This window comes from Xenopus laevis, chromosome 9_10S (assembly GCF_017654675.1).
Source record: "Xenopus laevis strain J_2021 chromosome 9_10S, Xenopus_laevis_v10.1, whole genome shotgun sequence".
NCBI classification, from domain to species: domain Eukaryota; kingdom Metazoa; phylum Chordata; class Amphibia; order Anura; family Pipidae; genus Xenopus; species Xenopus laevis.
In genome coordinates, this window is record NC_054388.1 from 17,518,547 (window position 1) to 17,535,212 (window position 16,666).

Here is a 16,666-nt window from a genome sequence, read left to right on the forward strand (position 1 = left end):
GTATAGAGTAGTGTAATTGCCCTGAGAATATTTCCTGGCAGTTCTATTTGCTTTAAGACTTCTTGCATGTATGTCCAGTTGACCCTATCGAATGCCTTTTCTGCATCCAATGATAAGAATAGCATAGGAGAATTATCCCTTTCAGTTATTTGTAGGATATCTAGTAGTTTCCTAGTGTTATCTGTGGCTTGCCTGCCCATGACAAACCCGACCTGATCATTTCGGACCAATCCAGGAAGTAGAGGGCCCAATCTGTTGGCTAAAATTTTTGCATATATTTTAATGTCTGCGTTTAACAATGCTATTGGCCTATAGTTGGCACTATTATCTGTAGTCTAGCCTGGCTTAGGGATGGTGACTATGTGTGCTACAAGGAATTCTGGATTTATGGTGTCCTGCTGTAATCCAGTGGTTAAATAATTTTGTGAATTTCAGTATGACAATTTCGGAAAATATTCTATAATAGTTATTGGAGTACCCGTCCGGGCCTGGGGATTTCCCTGGTTTCAAATTTTTTATAGTTTCAGCTACCTCTTCTTGTGTGATTGGGTCATTAAGTGTTTCAAGTTGTTATTACCAAACCTGTACAATGCATACACAATTTAGATTATATGGGAGGGAGAGGGAAAGGGTGTGGGAGCAGCATATCTCTGTAGCAGTTTGGGTATGAAAGAGAAAGAGATGTATTATGTGAGAGCATAACCATGTAACAGTAGAATATAAAAATAACCTGAACTAAGACATTTCAGTCTCAGTGATGAGTAGCTGCCTTTGTAGTTTTTATGCGGCTGCATCTTTGCTGATACCAATAGGAGTCCTGTTCTCTGAACAGGTAGGGTGGGGGATGGAGAGTGTTGGTTCTCCTGTAGCCCATTTTGTTGGGTTGTAGATTTCCCTTTTTATAGGGGTAGTAGATGTTGTTGTGCTTGTGTTCCCAGTTTTATGGGTTGGGGGCCCCTGTTACTTCATGCGATATTCCGATATCTGGCCATTAATCTTTTTTCCGAGCCAGAGCTAGTACCTTCTCTTTGGTTTTGAAGAAGTGTAGCTTAGTGAGGACATCCTTGGGCACCGACTCTGGAGCTGTTTTGGGCTTTGGCACTCCATTAATGCGGTCCACTATGAGCTTGATTTGTGGCACGTCTGGGAGTATATGTTGCATCAGATCAATTAGGTAGACCTCTAGCTCCTTTGGCTTAATCTCCTCTGTGATTCCCCTTATGCGTATATTGCATCGACATGAGCGGTCTTCAAGATCCGCTGTTTTGTTGGTCAGCCTGGCTACCTCTTTCTCCCTAATTTGCTGAGAATCAGCCACGTGGTTTTGGGTCCCATGTTTGCACCCTTCGGGTCTGGGCATTCAGTTGTAATTGAGGATTACTCCCGGATAAGGAAAATATGCTTATTGTCACCTTTTTGGGCTGCTAGCAGGAGAGCTCACCATTTGCACGTCTGCTCACATGGGTGTCTTGGCTCCGCCCCCGAGACCAACTATCTTTAACATATACATTCATGAATTGACAGCAGCTTTGGTCTTCTCCTCAGCACAAGGACTGAAACTACATGACACAGAGCTAAAGTTTCTCTTGTATGCCAATGACCAACTGCTCCCGTCACCAAAAGAGAGTGGCCTGCAAGCCAGCCTGACAGTGTTGGTGATGAAATACAGCACAACATGAGCAATATCCATGAACCTGAACAAAACAAAGGTTGTGGTGTTCCAGAAGAAAAGCAAACAAAGAAAAAGTCCCTCCTTCATATTAAACAACAGTTATACTTACCTTGGCCTAGAAACCAGTCAATAAGGGAGCTTCAAACCAGCAATAGCTGTCCTAAAAAATAAGAAATGCAAAACCTTCTATGCCATCAGGAGACACCTCTACTGCCACAAGCCACTGGTGGGAGTCTGTCTTAAAATCTTCAACAGTGTCATCACTCCAATCCTCCTCTATGGTAGTGAAGTGTGGGGCCTGTTACTTACCCAGTCCACTGCAAATGGGGCTCAACAGAAATATTCCATCTCAAATCCTAAAAGCATCTTCTCCAGGTCCACAGAAGCACCTCAAAAGGAACACCACTGACAAGACTTTAATATAGAGATAGCACTGGAAACAGACTCCGCATTTGTCCTTTTGTTTACTGTCTATTTAGTATTTGTGGGCCTTGTGCCTCAGAAGGGCTGAGCTGCCAGATTCCTTTAAAGGATTCCTGTACAATTGCAGGACTTTAATTTAGAGACAGCACTGGAAACAGTATAGATTTACCCCTCAAATGGTGCCTGTTGGCCAGACTCGTGAAGCAAGAGAGAGATAGAGCAAGATTCAGGAAACAAGAGAGAGCAAGACTCGGGAAGCAAGAGAGAGCGAGCAAGACTCGGGAAGCAAGAGAGAGCGAGCAAGACCCGGGAAGCAAGAGAGAGCAAGCAAGACCCAGGAAGCAAGAGAGAGCGAGCAAGACCCGGGAAGCAAGAGAGAGCAAGCAAGACTCTGGAAGCAAGAGAGAGCGAGCAAGATCCAGGAAGCAAGAGAGAGCGGGCAAGACCCGGGAAGCAAGAGAGAGTGAGCAAGACCCGTGACGCAAGAGAGATTGAGCAAGACCCGGGAAGCAAGAGAGATCGAGCAAGACCCAGGAAGCAAGAGAGAGAGCACAAGACCCGGGAAGCAAGAGAGAGCAAGCAAGACTCTGGAAGCAAGAGAGAGCGAGCAAGATCCAGGAAGCAAGAGAGAGCGGGCAAGACCCGGGAAGCAAGAGAGAGTGAGCAAGACCCGTGACGCAAGAGAGATTGAGCAAGACCCGGGAAGCAAGAGAGATCGAGCAAGACCCAGGAAGCAAGAGAGAGAGCACAAGACCCGGGAAGCAAGAGAGAGCAAGCAAGGCTAGTGAAGCAAGAGAGAGCAAGCAAGACTCTTCAAGCACGAGAGAGCGAGCAAGACTCGGCAAGCAAGAGAGAGCGAGCAAGACTCGTCAAGCAAGAGAGAGCGAGCAAGACCCGTCAAGCAAGAGAGAGCGAGCAAGACCCATCAAGCAAGAGAGAGCAAGCAAGACCCGTCAAGCAAGAGATAGCCAGCAAGACCCAGGAAGCAAGAGAGAGCGGGCAAGACCCGGGAAGCAAGAGAGAGCGAGCAAGACCTGTGAAGCAAGAGAGATTGAGCAAGACCCGGGAAGCAAGAGAGAGCGAGCAAGACCCGGGAAGCAAGAGAGAGAGCACAAGACCCGGGAAGCAAGAGAGAGCAAGCAAGGCTAGTGAAGCAAGAGAGAGCAAGCAAGGCTTGTGAAGCAAGAGAGAGTGAGCAAGACTCGTGAAGCAAGAGAGAGCCAAGCAGAGCAGGAGGCAAATAAACAAAATGAAAGCAAACGTCTGACTGATCACCATGGATAACTGCCCAGGTGCAATTTTAGCCAGTGTTTATAAATGACCCCAGTGCTGGCAATGGTATGTTACGTTAGGCTGAAGTGAACATTTAGTGATTAGGTACAAGCAACACACAGCCTATATGACTTTAATAGGGGTCTACCATGTGACATTTGTGTGTAACTGCTTTATGTAATATATGTAATTAAATGTATTTTTATACCACTAATCTCTCATTTTAGAACCAGTATTTACTCTATGTATTGCTATTAGCAATGGGGGCCCCATGGCAGATATATAAATATCAGCATATCATGTAGGCACCTGATCAGTATCAAGGCCAGGCATGCTGTAGATATTGGTTCTGACCAATGTATTGCCCCATTTATTGCCATCATACTTCCACTCCCTACACCTCTCCTGTCTCTGGTGGTACGTCAATTCTTTGCTCCAACCCTACAGCGGACCTGGGTGGAACGAGAAATCCATGGTCAGAACGGTCACCTGCACCAGCTTCTTCTATACATGTCAACCCTTGACAGAGGCCTTACATGTTTCGTGCCATAGGGGCACTTCATAGGCTATGACTAAGTGCCCCTATGGCATGAAACACGAAAATCCTCTTGTTGTGATGTTTTTGATATAATAAACAAGTTTTTTACTACATCTAACTTTTAGAGTGTGGTCCGGTATGTGCCAGCCTTTCATCATTTACTATTTGCTATATTGCTGAAGGTCTGGGGCTTGAGCACCTGGACCCCCCATCTGTTTCAGTAAGTTAACCCCAACTGTTATTACAAAGTGCAGTTGACACTGAACATTCTTTATATTTAGTTATTAACACTTCCAATGTTCCGCTTTAAACAGATAATCCCGTGTGTGACTGGGCTCCTCCCATGTGGCCACACCGAAGGGCCTCAGTATGCTCACCCATAAAGGGATGTTACAGTGAGTGGGTGCCCAAGTTATACATATATAACAGTGATAGATAGGGAGTGTCCCACAGAGCTAACACTCTAACAGAGTAATATTAAAGTGAGTGAGTGCCCCAAGTATGTATATAGGAAAGAGGGCATCTCAGTGTTTTTACAGAAGGGGACATATAGGGTTTTCCATGTTTTAGTGCATTGAGAGAGAATGAGATATGTCCTTACAGAAAGAGAAATACATGGTGCCCCCATGTTATTACAGTAAAGGAGATACAGGGTACCCCCCCACACACACAGACACACCAAGAGAGCTGCAAAGCAGGAAGTAGTGTTCTGGCTATTGACATCCAGTCACTCCAGCCTTTATACAATACATTTTTGGCTAACTAACTATATTGGAAACATTTTTTTATTTTGCGCAGCCTATTTACCCAATTTTTATTGTAATAAGCTCTTGTAATAGGGGAACTACAGGGTGTCTCAATGTTTTTACAGAGGAGACTGGATGTCTAACATAATAGCCAGAATACTACTTCCTGCTTTTCAGTTCTCTTGGTTTCCACTGATTGGTTACCAGGCAGTAACCAATCAGTGACTTGAGGGGGCCACATGGGTCATAACTGTTGCTTTTGAATCTGAGCTGCATGCTAAGGATTAATTGCAAACTCACTGAACAGTTATGTTCCATGTGGCCCCCCTTCAAGTCGCTGACTAACTCAGAGTTAGAGAGCTGAAAAGCAGAAAGTCCTGTTCTGTTCTGTTCTGTTAGACATCCAGTCACTCCAGCCTTTATACATTACATTTTTGGCTAACTAACTATATTGTAAACATTTTTTATTTTGCACAGCCTATCTATTTACCCAGTTTTTATTTTTAAACTGAATTCTTCCTTTAAAAAAAAGCCTGGGCATCTCAATTTTCTTACAGTGCGGTAGATACAGGGTAAGGGGAGATACACAGTGTAGCTTGTCCCCATATTATTACAGTGCTGCCTGCATTACAGTAGGACAGATACAAGATCCCCACGTTTTTTTTTTTTTTTTTACAGCAGATGAGATACATAGTATGGGTAATGTAAGATGCCCCTTGTTATTACATTTACCATTGTCCAGCAATGTTCTCTGCATTCAGTTGCCTGTAAACCCACATTCATTAAAGATGATTGTATCAAAATGTGCTACTTGCACTGCCACTAAATAATGATTGAAAAAAGCTAGATAGGTACCTGATCACAAAGGGCCCCTATTGCCTAGGGAAGCATCAATCCGCCCCTGTATGGAAGATACAGAGTACTATCTCGTTGTCGCAATTAGGGATGTAGCGAACGGCGGAAAAAATGTTCGCGAACATATTCGCGAACTTGCGTCAAAAATGCGAACGGTTCGCGAACGTCGCAAACCCCATAGACTTCAATGGGAAGGCGAATTTTAAAAGCTAGAAAAGACATTTCTGGCCAGAAAAATGATTTTAAAGTTGTTTAAAGGGTGCAACGACCTGGACAGTGGCATGCCAGAGGGGGGTCAAGGGCAAAAATGTATCTGAAAAATACATTGTTGACACAGCGCTGCGTTTTGTGCTGTAAAGGGCAGAAATCACACTACGTCACTCAGGTGATGTTTCTGGACACGGAATGTGAAAAAGCTCACACAGCTAGGTGGCACTTGGTTAAAGACTGGGCAAACAATGCCTGCAAGGGCAACGTATACAGTAGTGGATACGGAATATATTATTGCTGCTGTAAAAACATCACTCAGGTGATGTTTACGGACACGGAATTATTATTGTTATTTAGACAGAATGTGAAAAAGCTCACACAGCTAGGTGGCAGTTGTTTGAAGAACACACTGGGCAAACAATGCCTGCAAGGTCAACAACATATACACTACAGCAGTGGATACGGAATATATTATTGCTGCTTGAAAAACGTCACTCAGGTGGTGTTTCTGGAGACGGTATTATTATTGATATTTAGACAGAATGTGAAAAAGCTCACACAGCTAGGTGGCAGTTGTTTGAAGAACACACTGGGCAAACAATGCCTGCAAGTGCACTACTATTGGTGCACTACTATGAAGAACAGCAAACAGCACTGGACACGTTAAAGAACAGTAAGATAAGTAAAATAAAAAAATATATATATATATTAAAAAAAAAAATTACTCTGGTTGGTGCTGAACTACTAGGAGCAGCACACCAGTCCCTCTCCCCAACATAGCTAGACTAATAGCACTGGGCTCTTACAGTAGCAAAGTAAAAAAAACAAAAAAGAAAATAAAAGCAGTCCTTACAAGGACTATTGGGTTACAGGCAGCAGTCAGCAGATCAGCAGCAGGACAGCTGCCCACAGCAGCTACATACAGAGCACTGCAGTAGAAGGTAGATTACTAGCCAGCAAAGCTACCTAACCTAAAATGTCCCTCAAATCCCTGCAGAGTTCTGTCCCTACAATACAGAGCAGTATCAAGTAGATTACTAGCCAGCAAAGTTACTATCAACTGTCCCTCAAATCACTAAACAGCTCTCTCCCTACACTAGCTCTTCCAAGCACACACAGGCAGAATGAAAAAACGCTGCAGGGCTTCAGTTTATATATGGAAGGGGAGTGGTCCAGGGGGTGTGGGGGTGGTCCAGGAGGGAGAGCTTCCTGATTGGCTGCCATGTATCTGCTGGTCTGGGGTGAGAGGTCAAAAATAAGCGCCAGCTAAGGCGAACCCAAATTGGCGAACGTCGCGCGACGTTCGCGAACATTCGGCAGACGCGAACAGCCGATGTTCGCGCGAATTAGTTCGCGGGCGAACAGTCCGCGACATCCCTAGTCGCAATAGGTGAGATAAATGATGCCTTGTATATTTACAATAAGTGGGAAATGCAGGGTACGGACAGATATAGGGTATAGAAAATACAGGGTACCCAATGTTATTGCAGTATGGAATATACAGTGTATGGAGAGATATATAGTATAGGAGATACAGGGTGCCCTGTGTATTCAAGAGAGAAAAAGGAAATTCAGATTGTAGGGAGATTTAGGGAATGGGAGAAATAGGGTTTCCTGTGTATTCACAGTAAGGGGGGGGGTACAGGTTATGGGGAGAGAAGGGATTGGATACAGGGTGCCCTGAATATTCCTAGTTAGGAGGATGATATGGGGTATGGGGAGATATAAGGACTGGGAGGTCTTAGCCCACATGTTATTACAGTAGAAGAGATACAGGGTACAGGAGATAGGGAATAGAAAATGCAGGGTATCACCTTATAACAACAGGAGAGATACAGCAGGGTGCCCTGTGTATTCAGAGTGAAGGGAGATATACCGTGTATGGTGTATAGGAATGGGAGATACAGGGTGTCCCATTATTACAATAGGGGAGATACAGGGTGTCACATTATTACAGTAGGGGAGATACAGGGTGTCACATTATTACAATAGGGGAGATACAGGGTGTCCCATTATTACAATAGGGGAGATACGGGGTGTTACATTATTACAATAGGGGAGATACAGGTGTTACATTATTACAATAGGGGAGATACAGGGTGCCAGAGGAAACGCAGCGATATTGTGGGAGCTCGCGACCCAAATACTCAAAATTGGCTGGGGTTGGACACAGAATGGCACAGTTACAAAAGGGAAATGATTTGGGAATGGTACTGGCCACATGCCCTGCCTACTGTAAAAACAAGCCCAGCCCCCAGCAGCCATTGCCTATAAATATACCCACAAGCTCCCTCTCCCCACCCCGATTTGCTGCTGAGTCAGGCACCCGCTCCTATCTCTGCGGCACTGCAGCAACGGCACCAACAAGAGCATCAGCAGCAGCTCCATCAGCCCTTACACACCCACCGCTCCGGCTCCCTCCAGCACCATGGCCAGCACCCTCTCAGGTACTCCTCTCTCAGCCCAGGGCCAGCGCAGTTCTTTATATTTGCTGCTGGGCGCAACGATTTGTTCAGCCAGAGGGGATTTCACGATCACGCAGCAAGGGGGTTGGGTGTTAAGTCTGCATTATAGACATGGAATATATTCCACCCACACCCAGTGAATTATATCCCGTTGTTTATACTACCCATTCCGATCGAAGATATTCCATCAAATCTGTATTCCCCCGCTAGTTCTATACATGATCTATACCCACTCGTGTGTGTGATAATAACCCTTTTGCCCAAATGTACAGCTCCCAATAGGCTACCATATATACTCGAGTATATACCCCCAGTATTTGGTATCATCTAACCTCTCATCATCGTGTATATTCACCCTATTACATGATATACTGTATACCTCTCCCCGTGTATATTACTCCAGTAATGTGGATGGTGTATACCCTCTCATTCTAATGCATATTCCCACCAGTATATGATATCTGCCCTTACCTAGTGTATATTACCTCTAGTGCTGCATATATACCATCTCAGTGTATATTCTCTAAGGCAGTGATCCCCAACCAGTAGCTCGCGAGCAACATGTTGCTCCCCAACCCCTTGGATGTTGCTCCCAGTGGCCTCAAAGCAGGTGCTTATTTTTTAATTCCTGGCTTGGAAGCAAGTTTTGGTTGCATGAAAACCAGATGTACAGCCAACCAGAACCTCATGTAGGCTGCCAGTCCACATAGGGGCTACCAATAGCCAATCACAGCCCTTATTTGGCAGCACCCAGGAACATTTTTCATGCTTGTGTTGCTCCCCAACACTTTTTACATCTGAATGTTGCTCACGGGTGAAAAAGGTTGGGGACCCCTGCTCTAAGGCAATGCTGCACCCATTGCAAGTATACAACTGGTTGGACCAGTAGCCATCCTAATACACTAACCTCAACCTGCTTATTATATACACTGGAATTTACACCCTCTTAATGTACATTGCATCCAATACTTTATCTAATATAACCTCCCATCTTAGTGTATATTCACTCCTGTGCTGTACAAGATTTACACCTATCCCTCCCAGTATATTCCCTCCAGTACTGCACATAATATGTATATTTCCTCATTGTGTACATAATATATACCCTCCTTCTCAGTGTACATAAATTATATATACCCTCCCCTCTCAGTGCATGCCCCCAGTTCTCTCACCAGAACCTAGTGCCCAAGGCAAAGATCACAGGATGCTTAAAATGGGAAATTCATATTAAATAAATGAAATTCATATTCTCAATGCAGCATCACGTTGGATGATATTGGATCATCTTGGATGATATTGGATGATATTGCCCTTTAATCTACCCCCAATACCACAGTGTTGATGAAAAGTCCTGGAATCCACGTTGTTCACCTCTGTTGATACTGTAAACTGGCCTATCCAACCATTTATTTTTAACAATAGCTCTAGCGTTCAGCTACAGGGGGTATGGTGGGATTTAACTCTGGGCTTTGGCAGATGTTAGGTTAAACAGAGGGTAACATAAGGTGAGGTTTCCAGATAAGGTGGGCTAGGGTGCCATATCAAGCTCAGATGTAAAGGCTTTCAGTGGTATTTGTAGGAGCACAGGACATTATTGTACATTACAAGATTGGTACAGTTATTTCCAATATAATATTGGGGATCAGAATATGGGAGGCAAAAAGAGATCACACAGATCTCTCCCCACTTGTGTCATTTACAGGGCCATATATCAGCACCCAGGGGGCTGGACTTAGGAGCGGCAACTTCGGGGGGTGGCCATAGGGGAGGATGATCTGTTACATGTTGGGATCTCACCAGATGGTGCCCACCACTAACTGCACAGCCCTCTGCAATCTGTCCATATGGGACCCTGATCTACTGCATCACTCACCCTAACATGTATAGCCCCCACCTATCAATAAACTTCCCCATGCCAGCAGCTCAGATCCAATGACATTTGAATGATTTAATTGTTATCAAGTCGGTGCTCAGTGTGGACAGGGCCAGACGGCATACATCAGTACACTTCATACTTTCAGCTTCTTTTAGCAGCCAAACCCACCTCCATCTCCCTACTCACTTACCCTCCTGCCACACCACTTCCCATTTACAACACATTCTACAACACTGCCCTCATCTCCTTGTAGAATCTGGGGCCCAGTTGTTGGTGCTGTCACTTGGCACAAGTTACATTTCCAATAAACTGGACAAGTAGCACTTTGCATCTTGCCATTATTGCTATTAAGACCAATTATACTCCCTTACTGGCAACAGTTCAACCAGGGCTGCCATTAGAAATCACCGGGCCCGTACAACAAAATTTTCGGGGGCCAAGCCCACACTAGCGCCCAAGCCGCAGCCCAGATCCTGCCCACTCCACCCAAGCCCCACTCCATCCCGCTCAAAGACCACACAGACATCAGCGCTAAAAAAGTAACCCCCCAACACACACAAATTATAAAAAGCTATTGATGGTCAGGGCTCCCTTATAAGTTAAAAAAAAAAAACATTACAAGTTAAAAAAAAATTGGGGCCCCCCAAATTTTTTTTGAAAAAAACATTGGTGCCAGGGCCCTCCTTACAAGTTAAAAAAAAATTGGGGCTAGAATTTTTTTTTTTTTAAAAAAAAACCATTGGTGGTAGGGCCCCCCTTACAAGTTAAAAAAAATTGGAGCCCCAAAAAATAGTTTTTAAAAAAACATTGGTGCAAGGGCCCCCCTTACAAGTTAAAAAAAAAACAAAAAAACATTGGTGGCAGGGACCTATAGAATATTAAAATAATATATTGGTGGCCAGGGGATAAAAAAAAACAAAAACATATTGGTGTTCAGTAGAATTGAACTGGTGGCTTCAGCACTTCAACTTCGCCTCCTTTCGTGACTTTGGGTCTTTTCGCAGCTTCAGGACTTCAATTTTGGCTGTTTTCGTGATTTCGGGTCTTTTCGCCGCTTCGGGAGTTCGGCTGTTTTCGTGGCTTCGGGTCCTTCGGCACTTCCACATTTCGGCTGTTCGTCATGGCCGCACACACAGCTTCGGCGCTCTCAAGGGGGGCCCGGCTCTTTTCAAAACTGCAGCACTGCCGGGCCCCCTTCATGCCCGGGCCCGGGACACTTGTCCCCCCTGATGGCGGACCTGAGTACAACCAGTATTACTTTGATACTACAGGGTTGGCTAGGTACAATTATTGGCTGCAACCATATGCTTATTTCTCCATGTCCCCCTTCTCAGCCAATTTGGTTCGGCTGTACTATGGTCCGTCTCCTCTTCTCCCATAGCAGCAAAGGTGGATTGAAATAATCTGTAAATATTGCAAGACTCTCAATTTTATGTCTGCCAATGTACCCAATGTGTGCCCAATGAATTTCTGAGAGTGGCAGTGTATTTAGTTCATTGAGTCAGCTGGGGTGGGAGGCAACTAATGAGGTTTCAATAAACTAGAATGAGTGGCAACTTGGCTTTGTGCTTGTCAACTAAGGGAAGGCAGCCAATGAGACATACTGTATAGAACTCTGAACCTGGCACAAAAGTATTCTAGTTTGCCATTCACCAATAGCCCCATATATATTGTTCCTGTGGGAGACTTTGATCAGTAAGTTGAGTTCTCCTCTTGCAGCCTACAAGGAGAAGATGAAGGAACTTTCTATGATATCAATGATCTGCTCTTGCCTCTACTCCCAACCTCATCCCAAGACTATCTATCAATATGAAGGTCAGTAAGTGGTCATTCTGTTTTCATAACTAAATTAATCATTCTCATAAGACAGAGCCCACTCCCTTGATAGAGTTTGTTACTTTATTCCCTACTTGCTCATCCCATGTCCTCATGTACTGTGTCCCAAGCAGTGGTTTCTACAATCTAATTTTACTTGTTCCTACACAGACATGGAGGTGAAGCAGTTGAATAAAAGGGCATCAGGACAGAGTTTTGAAGTTATCCTGAAGCCACCCACAGACTTATCACCAGAGAGTCCTCCTCTCACCACCTCACCAACAAAGAAGGACATTTCCCTAATGGAACTTCAGAAGAGACTGGAAGCTGCAGAAGAGAGGAGGAAGGTCAGTATGACTTGATGTGTGTTATGGCTCTTACTCATGAGCGGTTGTAGCTGCGCTCCCCTGCGTTCTGTTTTTCTGCATTCAGCCGTAGGGGAGCGCAGGAATAGACGCATTACATTTTTTCCAATGGGGCTGTACTCACACAGGCGCGTGTCGGCGCCGAACGCAGGTAGAGACCCAACATGCATTTTTCCTGCGTTCTGCGCCTACACTGTGTGAGTACAGCCCCATTGGAAAAAATGTAATGCGTCTATTCCTGCGCTCCCCTGCGCCTGAACGCAGAAAAGCGGAACACAGGGGAGCGCAGCTACAACCGCTCGTGAGTAAGAACCCTAAGGTTACATCTCTACAGCAGTGTTTCAAATATCAGGGGTTCAAAAGTCTTGTTACCAACAGGCTGGATTGGTAATTCGGTTATATTTGCAAATGCCAGAGAGGCTGTTGTAAGATGACATAGAACTGCCTTTTTAAAATGTGTGGTCAGAAACACAATAAAGATGTTGAAACATAGAAAGATCCATTCATTTGGAAAGTTTGCCAAGTTGGTGGCCTAAATCAGGCTAATTGAAAAGTTTGGCCTTGAGAAAACAATTGCATCGTAATTAGGCATCCAAATACTGACTTTTATTCTTCTAAATATGTTTCATCTTCCAGACCCAAGAAGCTCAGGTACTGAAGCAGCTGGCCGAAAAGAGGGAGCATGAGAGGTATGTTCTGCACAGGGCCATAGAAGACAACAATAACTTCAGCAGGATTGCTGAGGAGAAGTTGAACTATAAGATGGAACTAAGCCAGGAGATCCGAGATGCAAACTTATCTGCCCTGAGGGAACGTCTTCGGGAGAAGGTAGGAATACCTGCTGGTTAAATGTTCCTATGAAGAACTTTTTTTTCCAATGTTCATGCTAATGAACCATCTTTCAATTGTCTATCTTTTTATTGTCTCATATTCCAGTCTCCTATTCAAATCAATGCATGGTTGCTAAGGTAATTTGGACCCTAGTTACCACATTGCTTAAGATTCAAATTGAAGAGCTGCTGAATAAAAAGCTAAATAACTCAAAAACCACAAATAATAATTTTTTTTAAACCAATTGCATATTGTCTCTCTATTGAATATCACTCTCTACATCATACTAAAAGTTAATTTGATGGTGAACCAACCCTTTAAGGTATGAAGATCCAAATTACTGAAAACCCCCAGGTCCCAAGCATTCTGGATAACAGGTCCCATACCTGTCTGGAGGTGCCTGGAACACAATAAGGGTAATGCCATATGAGGGCTTAAATCATTCTAAAAACACTGCCATTAACCTCCTCACCTGCCTGCAACCCGGAAACACTGTGTCGGCTCGAGTGCAGGCACATGCAGGGGCGCTGTTGCCATGAGGCAAGTAAAAGCTGATCCCTGTAGCTTTAAGAGCTAATCGGAATTTCAACTCTGCTATTGCAGAGAGCTCAATTGCGCTCTCCACACTAGTGATGCAGCCTGCTCCTGTGCTCAGAACAGCAAGTGTCTGGTGTGTGAGGGGGGCGGCATTAGAAAGGCCGCCTCAAGGCGGCAAGGACCCCCAGAACATTGCTGGGCAAATGTGGCTGAATTTGGCAATGTGAGATTTTGCAACCAACAACTTGTGCCTGCTTCCGAGCCAACACAGTAGTTCCAGTTGCAGGCAGTAGAGGAGGCTAATGCCCACATAGGGGCTGATTTTTGGTCTGCGTGTTTCAGCAGTCCGATTTCAGCCCCTATGTGGCATTAGTCTTAGGCAGTGATCCCCAACCAGTAGCTCGTGAGCAACATGTTGCTCTCAACCATTGGATGTTGCTCTTAGTGTCCTCAAAGCAGGTGCTTACTTTTGAATTCCAGGCTTGGAATCAAGTTTAATTGCATAAAAGTACTAAGTGTACTAAGTATAGTGCCAAGTAGAGCCTCTTGTAGGCTGCCAGTCCACATACGACTACCAAATAGCCAATCACAGCCCTTATTTGGCACCCCAAGGGACTTTTTTATGCTTGTGTTGCTCCCCAGCTCTTTTTACATTTGAATGTGGCCCAGGGACCCCTGGTCATAGGTCTCAGATGGAGATCCCTGGCCTGAATCTCCATAAGATATATGGTCGAATCTCAATAATGTTGTATCTGAAGGTGCCTGGCCAGAGACACAATGATATATTATGTTCAGTTGTCTGGTCAGAGACACTATAAGATCTCTTGCATAGATCCTTGGCAAAAGACACAATAAGATCTTTTGGCCTGAGTCTCAATAAAATCTTATATAAAGATCCCTGGCCATTGACACAATAAGGCTACAGTTCAATGCAGCTGTCTGACCATAGCCTGAAGATGGCCATACATGGGCAGAGTTGCCAACTTATTGGCCTGTATATGGTTAAACTTTCAGTAAGAGAGAGGAGAGCACTCAAACGCAGATTAACTGCTTGTGATTAATATTTATTTAAGCTGCTATACACATTGGCCTGTATATGGTGCCAACCATCAGGCCTGAAAAACTGATATCTGTCCGAAAAGATAGATATCTATGGGGTAGGTTTGACTTTCCTTTAAACCAGCATAGCTGCAATTATGGTCCAATCACTGGCCCAAGGGCCAAACAATTTTGTCAGCTTGACACTGCCCACCTCAAGGTAAGCAAATTCGATAGATAATTGAGTGGATCTTCATGTGTATGGCCTGCTTAAGAGCTGATCTGCAGGTCCCTGGTCAGAGTCACAATAAGATTGTATCTGGAAGAGCCTGACACCATGAGATCCCAGCTGAAGATCCATGTAAAATAGTTTTGCCTTATAAGTGTATTGTTCAAGTGAACAGCATTGTTCCTTTAGCTCATACATGGTTGATGTATTTGCAGGAGATCCATGCAGAAGAAGTTCGTAAGAACAAGGAGCAGCGAGTGGAGATTTCTGGATAAGATCTAATCACAAGCTTTCCTGCCATGTCATGACAAAAACAAAACTATTTCACCTACATGCAACCTCATATGTCTATATCACAAGCCTTGGGCAATGTTTGTCTGACCCACCATCTCTGCCTAGCTCTTATCCACCAGACACACCCAACCTGCAAGGGGAGAGCTCTAGGAAATCATGATATGCATCACACCCTTGCAGATTCCCATTAGAATTCACATGAACGAGGAAGCTTTGCAGGCTGGGGTTCCCTGACGTTTGGAAGATGTTTGTGTTTAGGAACAGAAGCAGTAGTGTCTGGCTACTAGTTACTCTGTGTGACTGTGCCTTTAGCTTGTTAGACTTATTTTCAGTGGCCGTCTGTCTCACACCAACACAGTCACATAGCTGGTAGGACTCCTAGTCTATTCATTGTCGCTGGTTATGTCTGTGCAAGATGAAAAAACGTGAGACTGAATATACTGTATCTGTACACTGGCTGTTCAATAAACTCATTACTACTGAGTCTGTCTATGTGACAAGTGAATATTCAATATAGTATGCTATTATGTTACCTGCAGAAATAGTCTTATATCCCAGATGCTGCCTAGGTCAAGTGTGAGTATTCAGAAACAACTGGGGAGATGGCCCCTGATAAGTAGAATTCAGAAGTCCAAGCATGTACTTCAGCAGCATAACTAACTTCGAGTTGGTCTCATTATGGAAATAACTCATGGAAATGAATTAAATAATCATAATAGTCATCTGCATGCATCAAACTCCAGACAACATCACGTATGGACCACACAATGTTTGGTGGCTGTAGCCAACCTTTTCCTGCAAACACGGACAGTGGGTGAATGATAAAGGCAGCACGTATAAGGAGGAAACCATGGTGAATTGAAGCTAAACATAGATGGCCAACATAACATGACCAACAATCCCTCTGTCCTTGCCAACATGTATGCACTTATACACACCACTTCTATGAGAAAACACAAACTCCCTGCAAGAATCTATGAGATTTTGTACATTCGGGGGAAATAAGATTTTGTAAGCGTGTATAGAACTGCACCTCACCACAGCACATTAGGAGAACAGTTCATCACTGGAGCACATGAACACGTATGTGTATGTGAGAATCACTACACTGACACACAGGGTGACAAATAGACTTAGAGCTGGCTGATGGGAGCAGATTAGGGCGAGTGGGATGTTTCTTCACCAATAGGATAATACTATTTCCTCTATTTTCCTTGTTCTGCTTTCCGTTTTTTGGTGCCTAGTTCAAGGTGTGTGTTGGGGGTAGGGAACAAATAACTCTCTGAACAGTGTTCAGTGCTTTACAGTCACACTTATAAATGAATCAAATCATGTGACTGTCACAAAACAAGGAAGTAAAAAATGTTTTCCCCTTCCCACCCCATATATGCAAATTAGGATTCGGTTGGTATGCGGTCGAATCTTTCTCGAAGGATTCCAGAGTTTGGCCGAATATAAAATAGTGGATTTGGTGCACCCCTACTTTCAAGTAACCCCAAA

At 44.2% G+C, this 16,666-nt stretch overlaps 1 protein-coding gene across 1 annotated transcript; it reads left to right on the forward strand.

The window, feature by feature from the left end:
• Positions 1 to 8,056: 8,056 nt before the first annotated feature.
• On the forward strand, positions 8,057 to 15,649 carry stmn3.S (stathmin 3 S homeolog). Its single transcript, NM_001086743.1, is given in 5 exon segments — positions 8,057 to 8,163; positions 11,777 to 11,872; positions 12,044 to 12,219; positions 12,874 to 13,065; positions 15,088 to 15,649. Coding segments are annotated over 5 exon segments (543 nt in total). The 5' UTR covers positions 8,057 to 8,144; the 3' UTR covers positions 15,148 to 15,649.
• Positions 15,650 to 16,666: the final 1,017 nt, after the last annotated feature.